Here is a 14,270-nt window from a genome sequence, read left to right as displayed (position 1 = left end):
GCACACCTTTCATCCCCGCTATTATGAGGCAGGAGCAGGCAGACTTCTGTGAGTTCAAGGCCAGCCTGGTCTATATAGTAAGTTTCATTACAGCCAGGGCTACACAGACAGACCCTTGAAGGAGAGAGAAACCTGTTTTTTGTTTAATTCACAAATGGGCATGAGAAAAAGACTTGTGAGAGAGCAGGTGATGTTTATCCCCTTAGAAGTTGAACCACTGTGCGGGGGAGATTGGTTGTTAACCAGCTGAAAAACATCCGTGAACAAATTCTGAAAGGAGATATAAATGTGAGCCAAAAACAGGAGGCAGAGCCTTTGGTGACTTGGGGTAGTTTTGGCTGTTTATCGCGCCACTTGAAGGTGCTCCTAGAGAGGACCTCTCAAGGGAAGGCTTTGGGGCCCCGGGCTCCTGCTGAGGTTCCAGGTTCTGGTTACTCCAGGTTCTAGCAGAAGAAATCCTGCTGATTACGCCAGGAGAATCTTTCCTCAGAGCTGATATCCTTACGGTTTCATTATTGTATTTTTTAATCTTCTTTTCCTGTTGTTTAGGTTAGTCAGGTTAGACATGAGGTACACTTCTTAATAACTTTGTAATAAAATATATTTGCTAAGAAAATTGAGTCTACTGACCCTATCTCTAAATAAATTAAAATGTGAAAAATTAAAAATCACTAATAACAAAAACATAATTCTGAAATATCATCATATCTATATTCTACTGAGCCATAATAATAAAAGCAGCAAGACACTGGTACAAAAACACATATGTAGATCAATGGACAGAATATAAGTTCCAGACTTTTTTTTTTTTTTTGTAAAGATGCCAAAAATACTCTGAGGAAAAGATCACACCTTTAACACATTTTGCTGGGAAAACTGGATCTCTGCCATAGCACAGGGAAGCTAACTCCTGATTCCTCACTTGCACAGAAATCAACTACAAGTGAATCCTTGACATAGGATCTGAGACCTCAAGTTACATGCACAGGCTAAGACTCAGGCACTCAGGAAGTGAGGCCAGCAGTTGACAGATGGGCCCCAGTGGTGTGCACAAGCTTCTGTACAACAGAGGAAGCACTCCTGCGAAGAGTCAGCCTGCAACATGAGAGAAATGTCTCCCAGACTTACATGTTAGGATCAGTGTCCTCAGTAACCCTGAAAAAGCTAAACAGTAAAAACATAGACTAGGGAGCAGAATATAGAGTTCTCAAAAGAAAGAAAACAAATGACCAATAAGTACCTTAAAGTGTTCAACATTCTTAGCCACCAGGAAAATGTAAATTAAAATATTGACAATATATCTCATCTAATCAAGAAAACAGATACCATTTATGTGGGTGAGGATGTGGGCAAGGAGTGAGCCTTGTGTGCCGCTGGGTAGTAAGCTAGCACGCACACTGTGGAGGTGATGTGGGAACCCCGCATCTGTGCTGCTTGAGCATGTATCTGAAGGACTGTACATCTGACTTCAGAAGTTCTCTCACCCTTCAGGTGAAAGCATTGTAAGGAGCTAGATAAATTTTCATTGTATAGTGTGAAGCAGCAACACGATTTTATTAAGTATGTAGCAAACAGAGAGAGCTATGTTTGATGCCATTGTGACGCCTCATGAATTTAACTTTATACTCAGTTTCTGAAGTCAGTATTTCTATTTTTTTCTATCAAGCTTCAAGTGGAAATAAAGAAATCATTTCACATATCAGTCAACATGGAGGGAAATGGCCTTACTGGTTTAAAAAAATGGGTAAGTTACTCTAAATTTTAGTTATTGTTCTTTATTTTTCAGATTGACTTTATTTTATGGGTATGAGTGCTTTGCCTGCCCATATGTATGTATACACTGCCCATGTGAGTAGAGACCAGAAGGTCAGCATCAAATCCCCTGAAACTGAAATGATGTACTGTTTTGAATCAAATCTGGTCCTTCTGCAAGAGCAGTAAGTGATGTTGGCTGCTGAGCCATCTCGTCAGCCCCTCCCTGTGGGCTCCCTTGGCTGAGGCCCTGGGTGTGGTCCCTGTGACCACTGCAGACAGCCCTCACCCTTCCACGGCTGCTCAGATCTACTGTAGCTACTCACAGAGCTCAGCAGCGAGAGCCGCTTGAGTGTACTGGTTTGAGAACTTGCTGGGCAGTCTTGTCAGATTCCCCATATCCCTGAAAGAGTAAATCATATCTAAATCAGTATACGTTGGCATGATTTTTAATCTTTTCTTAATTTATTCAGAAAACATCCAGAAACTAGGTAATTATACATTGAAATTACAAGTGGTATTGAATGAAAGTAATGCAGATACCTATGCAGGAAGATCACTACCATCGAAAGCAATTAAATTTTCTGTTAAAGGTAAGCAAAACATTAATGTACAATTTCTTCCGCTGACTGTGCCATTTTTAATCAAGGGGGCAAATTTGTATAATTCAATAATAGGCCTATAGATGAATAAGCATCTTGATTTGTAAATGGTTATAAAAGTACCTAGTTTTTCATAATCTTTTTTAATTCTGACGATACCTTTCTAAAAATTTAATAAGTTTTAAACTTTGCATAGTTTACAGCTATTCTAATTCTTAAACCTTTGGATGATATCAGATGTTAGGGGAATTTTTTCCCTCAGTTTTTGAAATTCTAGGTTGTATGATTATAGAATCATTTCTATCAGCTGCTGTGTAGTTCATAACCTTTTTAGTTTTGAAACTTCTTTGTAAGCATTTAGAAATATTTAATTTTGTCATTTTAAAAATGTTTAATATGAAAATACTGGTTTTTTCCAGACTGGTATACTAATTTTTTTCCTCCTTTTCATCACTTGCTTTTATTTATTTACTTGTTTATTACTTGAGATTGCTTTAACATTGCTTGCTTTATATTGAAATTTTTTCATCCTGTTGTGTCATTCTGTTTGTTCCCTTTCTAAAAGCATTATCTTCCCATTCCAAGGACTGAATATCTTTGTTCTCTGGGACTATTTGTAATAGTAGGTTGTCTTCTCTGCAGTGCTTTTCCTTACTCACAGTCAGTTTCATGTTTGTTGGTTTTGTGTGCTTGCTGTTTTGGTGTATTTCTTACATGCCATCATTTGCTGACATTTTAAAAATAAAATCTATGAAAACATGTTTTATTTTATATTATGAGAATTTTTAGCTTTTTCCCATTTTTGCTATTGAGATTCTACAGAGTGGAACCTTCTAGTCTTCTGGTAGGGAAGGCACAGCCTGGCAGCAGCATAAAGGCAGTGAGCTGGGGAAGACAGTTGAGGGGAGAGCTCTGCCCTTTCCTCTACACAATCCCGTGCTAGTGTGTGTCTCATTCCTTAGGCCTACCTCTTTTCTTGCACAGAGAGTAGGCCTTCCATCTTTTGCTGGGGATGAGGAAGATGTGACTGTTCTGTGTTGAGAAATATTGATTTAGGGAACTTAAGCCAGTTTCAATGAATCTTTCAGTTGCGTTCCAGGTTTGTTACACCTTGAGTACACTGTTGTGTGATTTACTTTGGGTCTTCATTGCCATTTAAGGATTTAATGATCTTCACTTACTCTCTTAATGCTAAGTCAGTTACATTTGTCCATGTGGTTTTCAGTGTTGAATGACATGCCTTTTTAAATCAGCAGGGCCAAGAGAGAATTTATTTTAAAAAATTACTTAATGTGTATTGTTTTTTGCCTGTATGTATCTGCCTGGTGCCCATGGAGGCCAGAAGAAAGCTCTGAATCTTTGGGTCCAGGTGGCAGGTAGTTGTGAGCTGCCGTGTGGTGCTGGGAAGTGAGCTCACCTTAACCGCTAAGCCATCTCTCCAGCCCCAAGAGCCTAGTTCTTATTAATTCTTGCTCTAGGAATCTACTTCATGGTGTAGATTTGTTACATTTTAAATGGTTTCCTCTTGAACCATTTAGATTTTTTGGTTTAATAAATAAGCTTTTTGTTGTTATTGTTTACAGATAATAATTTCTTTAGGGTTGATATCAAGAAATCTCAAAAACTATGTGTAAAACACGACAATAGATTGAGAGTTGATTTCCCATAAGCTAATTCCATCTGACCTCAATATTTACATAACAAAATTAGTAGTTAAGCAATTTCTCTAAGATGTGGGTTGGTTCTTGCCCATTGTGTGTCATCTGAAAGGGTGTTCTTTCACAGTGCTTGTTGTATTAGTTTCAAGTTGTGATTATCAAATTTGAGTTTGTAACTGACCTACCTTGAAAGATGTATTAAATCACAGCCTACTGAGTGTCACTCCAAGAAAATCTTCATGTATGCTTGTACTGAGCATTGGATCCAGGGCCTCATGTGTGGTAGGCAAGCCCTTGCCAGAGTGATATGCCCGGTGATACTTATTTTTTAGACAAGATTTCCATAAGGTGCCTAGGCTAACCTTGAACTCTCTAGCTAGGCAGCTTCCTATATATCTGTGTTAGTAACCCTGCCTATTTGCAATTTCTCATTCAGCATGATTAAGGGTGGACTAACACTGTGAATAATATAGGCACATAAGAATTTGTGTGTGTGTGTATGTGTATACACAATAAATAAATGAGATAATGTGAATAGATATTTTCCTTGGATTTTAGTTCCATATGCAATTGCTAAAATTATTTTCACATATATTTCTTGTTGTAAGCCCATCAAATCCACTTACAGTTTTTGAGAACTGTGTTTTATCTTAGAAATTATTAAGGGCATGAATATTCTTCATTATATTCTTTTCTTTTTTTATTTTTAGATTTAGTTATTTATTTACCTATACAGTGTTTGCCTACATGTATACTGTGCACCAGAAGAGGGCATCAGATTTCATTATAGAAGGTTGTGAGCCACCATGTGGGTGCTGGGAATTGAACTCAGGACCTCTGGAAGAACAGTCAGTGCTCTTAACCGCTGAGCCACCTCTCTAGCTGTTCATTATATTCTTATAATTTGATAGCTTAGAAACAATTTTAAGTTTTGCATGATGTACACTATAATCTAGCCATTAGAAGTTAGATTGGAGAATCACCACAAGTTTAAAGGCAGCTCACATAGTGAGACTGTTTCAATAATAGTAATATAAATAAAATTAACAAACACTTTGGTATTTACCTCTTGAGTTTTTTTTACATATGATGTGATAAAGTTCTATGTTTATGTGCACATGTTGGTTGTTGGCACTAGTTAAAGTCTTTGCACACATGATAGACTTTCACATCTGTACCACAAAGCACATACTATTTAAAATATGCAGCTGTTCACAATTTGAGTATAGTATTGTTACTGTTTGATACTCAAAGACGACATGTTGATTCCTTAGCTTTGGGATACACATTGACATCAACATGATTGTCTAGGCATGCAGAGGCAGTTTCTTTTTCTTCTGCCAGTTCCTTTGCAGTAAGGTCTCACGTGAGAAGTCACTCATAGAGGCCTTCCACAGACTTCCGGGACTTGTTCTTGATCACGACAGGGAAGGAGTGGAGTGGGTCGTCAGGGGCGCCATAGGAGTTCCCTTCAGAGAGCACCCATCGGCTCAGACACTCCCTCTGGGCTTCCAAACCAGGTGTCTCTGATGTGGCCTGAGGTGGCTTTTGCAGCAGACATTGCACTGGACAGTTTCTGAGCCTTGATGACAGCAGCACCACACTGTTGCACCGTCGTGCTGAACTCTCCCCTGACCCAGCTGTCATCTTTTAGGGCTTCATGTACACCAATTTCACCTTAGCCTGATTGGCCTCTGGATACTGAGCTGATGAATGGTTTCCCCCAGATAATACACTCTTTACATCCTCAGCAGCTACACCGGGTTGAAGTGCAGCTTGAGATTTTGCTGGGTTGTGGTCCAAGCAAGTCAGTCCCTGGGGAGTGGGTCCCTGGGGATCGGGTCCCTGGGGATCGGTGCGGCTGACTTGGAGGCTGTCAGGTAGTTCGTATTGGCTGGGTTTCCCACAACAATGACCTTAACCGACTTCTTGGCATATTTCTCCAAGGCTGCACCCTAGGATTTGCAGATTTTCACATTTGCTTTCAGGAGGTCTTTCCTCTCCATGCCTTCCCTTCGGGGCATGGAGCCCACAAGGACAGCCACATCCAGGCCTTTGAAGGCAAGCTCTTCCTTGTCTGCTGCAATGATGCCTTTCAGAAGGAAGAGGGCACAGTCCTGCAGCTCCATCAGGACCCTGCCCAGAACGCTCATCATGGAGCGATAGCCCAGAGCATGAGAATGATAAGCTGGTCTTTACCAAAGACAGATCCGTTTCCAATACAGTGAATATGCAGTTTGACCAGCTGCTCCAGTCACAAGGACTCTGACTGGTTCAGACATTGTTGGGAACTGCAAGGTCAGTTTCTCACCTGCAAAGGCTGTCTGCCGGAGTCAGGTCGCCTCTACAGAGGAACCGGCTCTCCACAAATTACTTTATAAGTTTTCATTTTATTTTTAATTACATATCAGTGTTGTGGGTATAAGTACATGTATACAAGTGCCCACAGAAGCCGGAGGAGAGCATCAGGTCCCCTGGAGCTGGAGTTACAGGCATTTTGTGAGCCACCTGACAGTAGTGTTGGGAACAGACTTAGGTCCTCTGTGGAGCAGTGCAGCTGTTTGACTGCTGAGCCATCTTCCAGCCCTTGTAGAGATTTGAAATGCCATCTTCATTGTAGTGCGGTTTCCCTCCGATAAATCAATAGATACATTTTATAAATTAGATAAATTAATAGATAATTAATCTCTTTTCCCTTTGTTTTTGTTAAAGAGGGCAAGCCTGAGAAGTTTTCGTTTCGTCTTCTGGATTCCCCCTTTCGTGTTGGAGTCCCATTCAATATTCCTCTGGAGTTACAGGATGAATTTGGTCACACTACCCAACTACTATCTGATATTCAGCCAGTTCTTGAAGCAAGGTAATTGAAGAATTTATTTGTATTTGGGGTGTTTTGTTTGTTTGTTTTGCTAAGGATGTATAAATTATATAAGGTTAGCATTGATGTTGTTTTAAATGTTTTACGTGAATTTTATGATTTTTGGAGATTTGGCCCCAAGCCATGCTCTTTGACTGTAATATCATGCATAAGTTACCTCAGAGAAGTTTATTTACTAATAAATTCACTGTTGAAGTCATTGGGGTCTAGGCTTGGAGGGCAGTTCAGCCAGTGAACTACTTGCCTTGCAAGCCCAACAACCTAAATTCCACCCCCCAAACCCAGGTGACTGAGCTTGTGTTTGGACGTGGAGACATTGTTTCTTTTCTTTTTGAAACAGTCTTGTTACATTGTATTGATTGACCTGGAACTTACTGTGTAGATCAAGCTGGTCTTGAACTTGGGACAATCCTCCTGCATCTGCCTCCTCAGGGTTAGGATTACAGTGTATACCTCTGCGCCCAGCTGATTATTCGTTTTGTTTTATAATTGTTACTCTCTCATTCTTCATCTGCCTTCATATATGCAGTTGTTTTATTCTCTGTTCTGTATTGGGTGTTTAGGAAAGAGAACTGTACCCAGTCCTATTTCCCAGCCCAGAAAACAGAGATAAATGTAAAAGAAAAGTTCCATTACTGAATAATTATTAAGCCATGGTGTGATCATGGGCAACCTGCTAAGGAAATTGGCAGTAACAGGAAAAAATTTTTACTCGTTGGTGTTTTTTGTTGTTTTGATGTTTTTAATAGCTGAGTGGCTACGAGTCATTAAATTGTGCCTTTCAAATGATTTTGTTGGAAACTGTGAGTTAGAAATAGTCATAACTTTAATGATTCTCTGCTTGTTTAAAACACAATATTATGTGTGGAATTCCAGGGAGAGCTGTGCATTGTGGGAAGGCATTGAAGTGCAGTGAAGAGTAGGCAGAGCAAGAGAAGTCCATAAGTAATGAACAAGGAAATAAATGACCCTAACGTGGAGCTAGACAATGGTGGGCAGGGCGGAATCTCCTCGGTGGAGCTTTAAGCAGAGGGAACAGCTAGCACTCTGTAAAATAGACGTCAGAAGGAAGGTCCGTGACCTGCACAGCAAGCAGACACATGCTGTGGAGGAAAGCCATCTCAAGAGTGGCCTTAATTGCAGACTTTGGGGAGCAGTTGGAAGCGTCTGCTTTTGTATCTTCTCCCAATGGCTTACTCCCTGCTGTAAGCACATGTGTGCTCCAAGAATCAATGTGGGCCCAAGGGATCTGTCGTGCCTAGGATGCACACTTGGGAGGAGAGGTCTATGTGGTGAGCAGTGCAGTCCTTTGCTTCTTGGGCTGGATCGTCTCCTCAGAGAATAGTTTTCAGTTTTTTTCCCTTACAGGCTAATGCTTTGGTTCCTAACTAGCCAAGGAACAGGACTGGCGTGGGATGGAGGGTGAAGCGCTCTTGTTATCTGCATGCTTTCTTTCGGGGCTGCCCCTTACTCTTTTTAGTGTGTTTACCTGCTCTTTTAGCTTTTCTTCTGCCTCTAGTTCAATGCTGTTTGCTTCTAAAATGCCCTTTAAGATGTCTGTTAGTATTGGAGATTGGAGCTGTAGGGTCTGAACATCCACTGTCTCTCTTCCCTTTTGCCCCTTTCTAAGAGTCTGCAGGTGTCCCAGCTTTAGGGTGGTATCTGACACAACTGGTGTCCAGCTTCTTGTCCCTGCTGGTGTAGTGCTCAGCTTGTGACTGAGCCGATGGCCCACGTGGCCTGAGTTCTGTTGTCCTCATCTTACATTCCACCTTTTCTCTGTATTTGCTTTGGTGGTAAAAGTTCTCACTTCATGTTGGGACGTCGAGAGCCAGCAACAGCAGATGATACGGCATCTTGCTGAGAGCTATTTTGTATGTCACCTTTTTACATCTTTAGTATTGATTTTGTTAAATATGTTACAGGATGCCGTTGTTTTAGACTAGGCTTCTGCACAACAGACCGGGGTAAAATAAGAAAAAGAATCCTCATGCTAAAATTCTAGTAACCAGGGTGAGACTAAGTTGTTGCTCTGAACTTAGAACAAAGGAGAATTTGATAGCAGACAAATGTCCAAACGGGGTTCAGCTGGCACGTCACTGATGCGCTCTGTGTCTTAACTCTTAAATCACAGAGGTAACATGAAATAACTTGATGCTTATTAATCGGTTACTGTTCTGTCTCCCTGCCCTGACTTTACAAGAAAAGTAACTTTATTCTTTTTAAGATTTCATCATAGTGTTTAACTCTGTGTGTGCATATACATGTGCACATGAGTGCAGGTGCTCAAGGACGTCAGAAACTTCAGATCTCCTTTGAGTGAGAGCTGGTGGTTGTGGGCTGGCCCAAGACGCATGCTGCACCTGAAGTCTGGCCCTCTGTATTGAGTAGTGCCTGTGTGTAATTGCTCAGGCATCTCTCTCACTCAGAGGGTAACTTCACATGATCACTGTGGGCCAGATGCTGCAGTGGATGACGGTACTTGCCACCGAGCCTGCAGCTTTGGTTAGTCACTGGGATCCATGTGATAGAAGGAGATAGCCTCTGACCGCCACACATGCACATGGTCTTCATGCACCGTGAACTTACAAGTGTGCACACGTGCTACACACCACCAAATAAATGCACTCTAATGCTCTTTTAGTTTTCCTTTCCTGTTTCTCTCTTTCTCTGTGTAGAACAAACCTCAGTGTTCTGCTCATTAGAACACTTACTTTGTAGGGTAAGTCAAATGAAACAGGGTCACTCAGCTGTAAAGTCAAAAGGCTGTTAAGATCTTTAGGTTGTTATTTTAAACCTTACTGTCGATTCAGACAGTGCCTACAAACACTTGAATTCTGTGCTTGGGGGGAAATGGACGGTTTTTTGGTTTTGGTGTTGGTTTTGGTTTTTTTTGTTTTTGTTTTTTTTGCTTTTTGTTTGTTTGGTGTTTTTTTTTTTTTAACACCTCCTGATGTACTTTTTACCATTTTTTCTTTTATTTAAAGGTCACTCTAACCTACTTTACTTGCACATAGCAATAGAGAAGAGACACAGCATCAGCATGAACGCTAACTTCTCTGATGCCACTCAGCTTTATTAGGTAGCAGAGATGGCCTAGTTTTACCGAGTGAAATATTTGAAGTGACCCATAGAAAAGACTAAGGATACCATGAGTGTGTCATGTGACCCTGCTGTGTTTGAGTATTTCCTCTTAGACATGTGTTGTGGTCTACTTTTGCATTCTTTATTATTTTAGCCATGGCAAGAGCCTGGGATGATACATAGTCAAGGTTTCTGGGTTAATGTTCTCACCAAGTCATATTTTATGGACAGCCTATTGAAAGTAAACTCACGGCAGATGCCGGGGGCGGGGACTCTGGGACAGGGTGTACTTCTTGTTTGTATCTTCTCTTTTACTTTTTTCCCCTTTCTTTTAGTGTTTTTTGTTATTCTTGTTTTTTAAATACAGTCACAGTACTAGATGCATAATGGCAAAAGCCCATTTTTCAAGACTAGTGCTAGGGAGAATCTGTTACAGGGAAGCAGAGACAGTTAGCAGTCGTGGCTGCCGTGGGTTGGAGTAGGAGTAGCTGCGCCACGGCAGCTGTGCTGTGGCCAGGCTTGGGCTGACGCACATCTTGCCTCATCCCGGTGTCTTGACAAACTCAAGTGTGTGGCTTCTTTATTTTATAACAATCTTTGGTATTATTTTCAGTGTTTACCTCATCAACATCACTTATAATGCTTATTTGATTAAAAAATATATTAGTGTGTGTGTATATATATAATTTTTTTTATATAAACTAGACATTTTTAGAAGTAGAATAGCACACATCTGTAATCCCAGTACTGGAGAGGCTGAGGGGGGAGGATTATGAGTTTGAGGCAAACTTGGCTCAAGGGGAAATAAGACAAATATTTAGGATTTTTTTCTCGATCTCATTCTATTTAAATTAAAATTAAAATGCTGTTAGATAAATTAGACATGCCAGCAGCACATTTACAAACTTATTTGTAGATGGTGCAAGGAAATTTAAAAATAATGTGTTTTTTCCAGTGGCCTGTCTTTACATTATGAAGAAATAACCAAAGGCCCAAATTGTGTAATTCAAGGTGTCGTAGCTAAGGGTCCAGTTAACTCTTGTCAAGGCAAGGTAAGCATCATACATACATGTTACAATATTCGTTATTTGGTTCTTACTATGGTAAATTGGAAATTTTATGTAAAATGGGTTTATTTTCCTTTGTTTTGTATTTTGTAAACAAAATTTAGTAATGCCGAGTTGCTAGAAATTCATCGGTGCTGTATTACCTGACTTACCAATTAAATCTGTGTAAAAATTTGGCACTTTTATTATTGTAGTCATTTCAACATCCTTGAATTAATGTCTTTTAGCTGTTTTCCTCTTCGTTCAGAATTGTTTATTCAACTTGTATCTGGTAGTCTCCACTTTCCCTTCTTTTATGTTTCTTAAAACAGAGATCACAATTCCAAGTCAGTAAAACTTCCGCTGATGATCTTAACGTGCTTTCATAATTAGACAAAGGGAAGGGTTTGCTGCGGGTATATATGTTCAGGAAGATACAGACGTTTCCCTATAAACACTGTAAAGTAGAGCTTGCTGGGGCCTGGGTCTGTGTCAGAGTCTTGGGAGGCCCTGGGTTTAACCTCCCAACAGCAACCCAGAGGAGGAAGAAGCAGCACATGAGTCCCTCAGACATGTCAGGAAGAGCAGCCCTGACGGGCATGCCCTGAGTGTTGACATGATGCACAGCATGCCTGACTCACTTGATAGGGTCAGTGAGAATGGACACACCTGAAACACTGTGTGAAAGTTACCTGGAGGTATTGTATTTAAGATGAAAAGTAACGTGGATTTCATGTTTAGACTTGTATCATTTCCCAAATAGGTTTGTTTATACAGATATTCTAAAATTCAAAAGTATTTCTAGGTGACAATATTTTATTTTATTATGAGGGGGCTATTCTGTCTGTATGTACATCTGTGTACACCCTCTGTATTCTGGTGCCTGAGGAGGACGGAAGAAGCCATTGCATCCCCTGGAGACTGGAGTTAACAGTTGTGAGCTGCCATGTGCCTTCTCGGAGTCAAACCCAGTGCTCTTAACCCCCTCTCTAGCCCTGCAGTGGAAGCCATTTTAAGTGCTGTCACTTAGCCGACACACTGCTTCATATTATCAATTGACATACAGCGTCAGGTTTTATACATCTTTCTGACTGGAGACTTTTCTGAAATAATCTGAGATTTGTGTCAAATTTTAAATATTAAATGGACTTTAAAATTATTTCTAGATTTTTAAAAAAAATTTACTTTTAAATAACTTTAAATTTATATAAAGATTCAGAGATCGCAAACACAGAGTTTCTTTGCTAATGTCTCAGAACCCCATGCATTTATACACAATAAACGCTGAGACAGTACTAGTAAGAAGCGAGACTTTATTCAGACATATCCAGTTACTGTCCACTCGAGAATATTACATTCCATTTAGAAGTTTCTAGATTTAGTTTTTTAATATTTGTTTAATTTCTTTTAAAAAATGAAATGTAATTACAGCATTTTCCCCTTTTCTTCCTTCCAGTTCTTCCCATACACCTACCCTGTTCTCAAACTCACAGCCTCTTTTTCTTTAGCCGTGCGTGAGTGAGTAAGTGTGTGTTCTGCTCCGTCTCTGTATTATCACTTGTTACGTGTGTGTGTGTGTGTGTGTGTGTGTGTGTGTGTGTGTGTTTGTGTTTGCCGGGCTGACCATTTGGTGTGGAAAACCAATGGGATACTCTTCCCTGGGAAGACTGTTTTTCTTGCTCTCAGAATTCCTTGGTTGCCTCTAGCTCTTTGTCTAGGATTATATCCTGTGAGATCCCCGTATCTATGGTTGTCATTGTTACTCAGGACTTACTTGGGCAGCCACGTTGTTTGAGACTGACTGGGTATTGCATCTCTGACATTCCTAGGAGATGCAGCCTCACAGCAGACTTCCTGTTCCTCTCACTCTTAGAATCTTTATGCCTTCTCTTCCTTGTTGGCCTCTGAGTCTTGGGTGCAGGAATTGTGTACTTGATATATCTGTTGGGGCTGAGAACCACAGGATCTCTTGTTCTGTGCATTTTGATTGGTTGTGGCTTTCTGTCTTTGTCTGGTTATGAAAGGGATGAGGAGCTACACTTAGCTGTAGGTGTAAGGATACGTATTTAGAGTGTTGTTAGGGATTATGCTGGTTAAGTGGTGGAGTGATTGTGGGTTCTCCAAGATCCATGACCTTACTAGCCCCGAAGACTTGAATGGGTTTCTAATACCAGGCATGAGTTCTCTCTTGTTGAGTAAGACTTAAGTCCTATTAGAAAGCTGTTGGTTACCACCAAGATGCACATGCCACTGTTGCACCTTTGAGGTCATTGTGCCATTTTGGCCACTGTCGTGGACCACAGCCATCCTAGCTGGGTAGGACTGTTGGCTGTTTTTCTCCCTCAGAAGCTTACATAGCATCTTCTGATACAATAAAACTAGTCCTCAAGGGAGGAAGCTTTCAGATCAGATCCAGCTCAATGTTGTAAGTACATGGTATCCTTATCAATAAGGATTTGTCTTGAACCTCTGTGATGCAAGCAAGGGCAACAGCAATAGTTTATATGTTTTGGAAGTCTCTTGGACTCCCCTGACCAACAACTTGAAAGGAGGAATCTCATGCCTGGTATTGGGGGCTTTGTTAGTCTGTGACTCTTAGGGGAGACCTTATTATCCCAGGTATGAATGATTTATTACACACACACACACACACACACACACACACACACACACACGGTTGTATATATACACGCATGTATTATACATATGAGTATGCATATGTATTATATGTAATTTTAGGTAAATAGGTAATATGAGACCTTAGGACTCTTTTACATCTAAAGATTTGGAACTAGGAGTCTCAGGTGCGAGAAAATGTCATGTTTGTCTTTCTGGGTCTGGGTTACTATACTCAGTATAATCTTTTTAAATTCTTTTCATTTACCTGCAAAAGTCATGATTTTGTTTTTCTTTATATCTGAATAATGTTCCATTGTTCTGACTAATTAAGTATTTGTGGAGTGTGATGTTGAGTCCTTTGGGCATATGGCAAGGAGTGGTATACCCGCATCATATGGAAGATTTATAGTTAGCTTTTTGAGGGTTTTCCATACTGATTTCCAGGGTGAATGGACCAACTTGCAGCCCTAACAGTGCATGAAGGCTCCCTCTGTGCCACATCCCTTACAGTGCTCCTGCTGTAGGTTGTTCTTACATCTTTGCCATTCTGACTGGAATAAGATGAAATCTTACTTGTTTTGATTTGCATTAACCTGTTAGGGATGATCCACATTGTCTAAGAAATTTTATTTTT

General features: G+C 40.4%; 1 protein-coding gene and 1 pseudogene across 3 annotated transcripts in view; one reads left to right on the top strand and one right to left on the bottom strand.

Annotated features, from left to right (window-relative positions):
* Nucleotides 1-14,270, top strand: part of SMCHD1 (structural maintenance of chromosomes flexible hinge domain containing 1) — a 118,431-nt gene that overhangs the window by 50,145 nt on the left and 54,016 nt on the right. For both annotated transcript variants that reach the window (XM_084780274.1, XM_084780275.1), the window contains 4 exons: nucleotides 1,667-1,744; nucleotides 2,226-2,345; nucleotides 6,725-6,869; nucleotides 10,927-11,023. In XM_084780274.1, the coding sequence (XP_084636400.1) occupies nucleotides 1,667-1,744; nucleotides 2,226-2,345; nucleotides 6,725-6,869; nucleotides 10,927-11,023 (440 nt within the window). The remainder of the gene's footprint in view (nucleotides 1-1,666; nucleotides 1,745-2,225; nucleotides 2,346-6,724; nucleotides 6,870-10,926; nucleotides 11,024-14,270) is intronic.
* LOC311596636 (malate dehydrogenase, cytoplasmic-like) lies at nucleotides 2,362-6,716 on the bottom strand (annotated as a pseudogene). Its single transcript has one exon. The product of its transcript is annotated as a malate dehydrogenase, cytoplasmic-like (transcript).

The sequence above is a fragment of the Acomys minous genome (genome assembly GCF_964271855.1).
Source record: "Acomys minous genome assembly, chromosome: 4".
In the NCBI taxonomy this organism is placed as follows: Eukaryota; Metazoa; Chordata; class Mammalia; order Rodentia; family Muridae; genus Acomys; species Acomys minous.
Note: the sequence above shows the minus strand (reverse complement) of the source record. Positions and strands in the feature narration are given on the sequence as shown.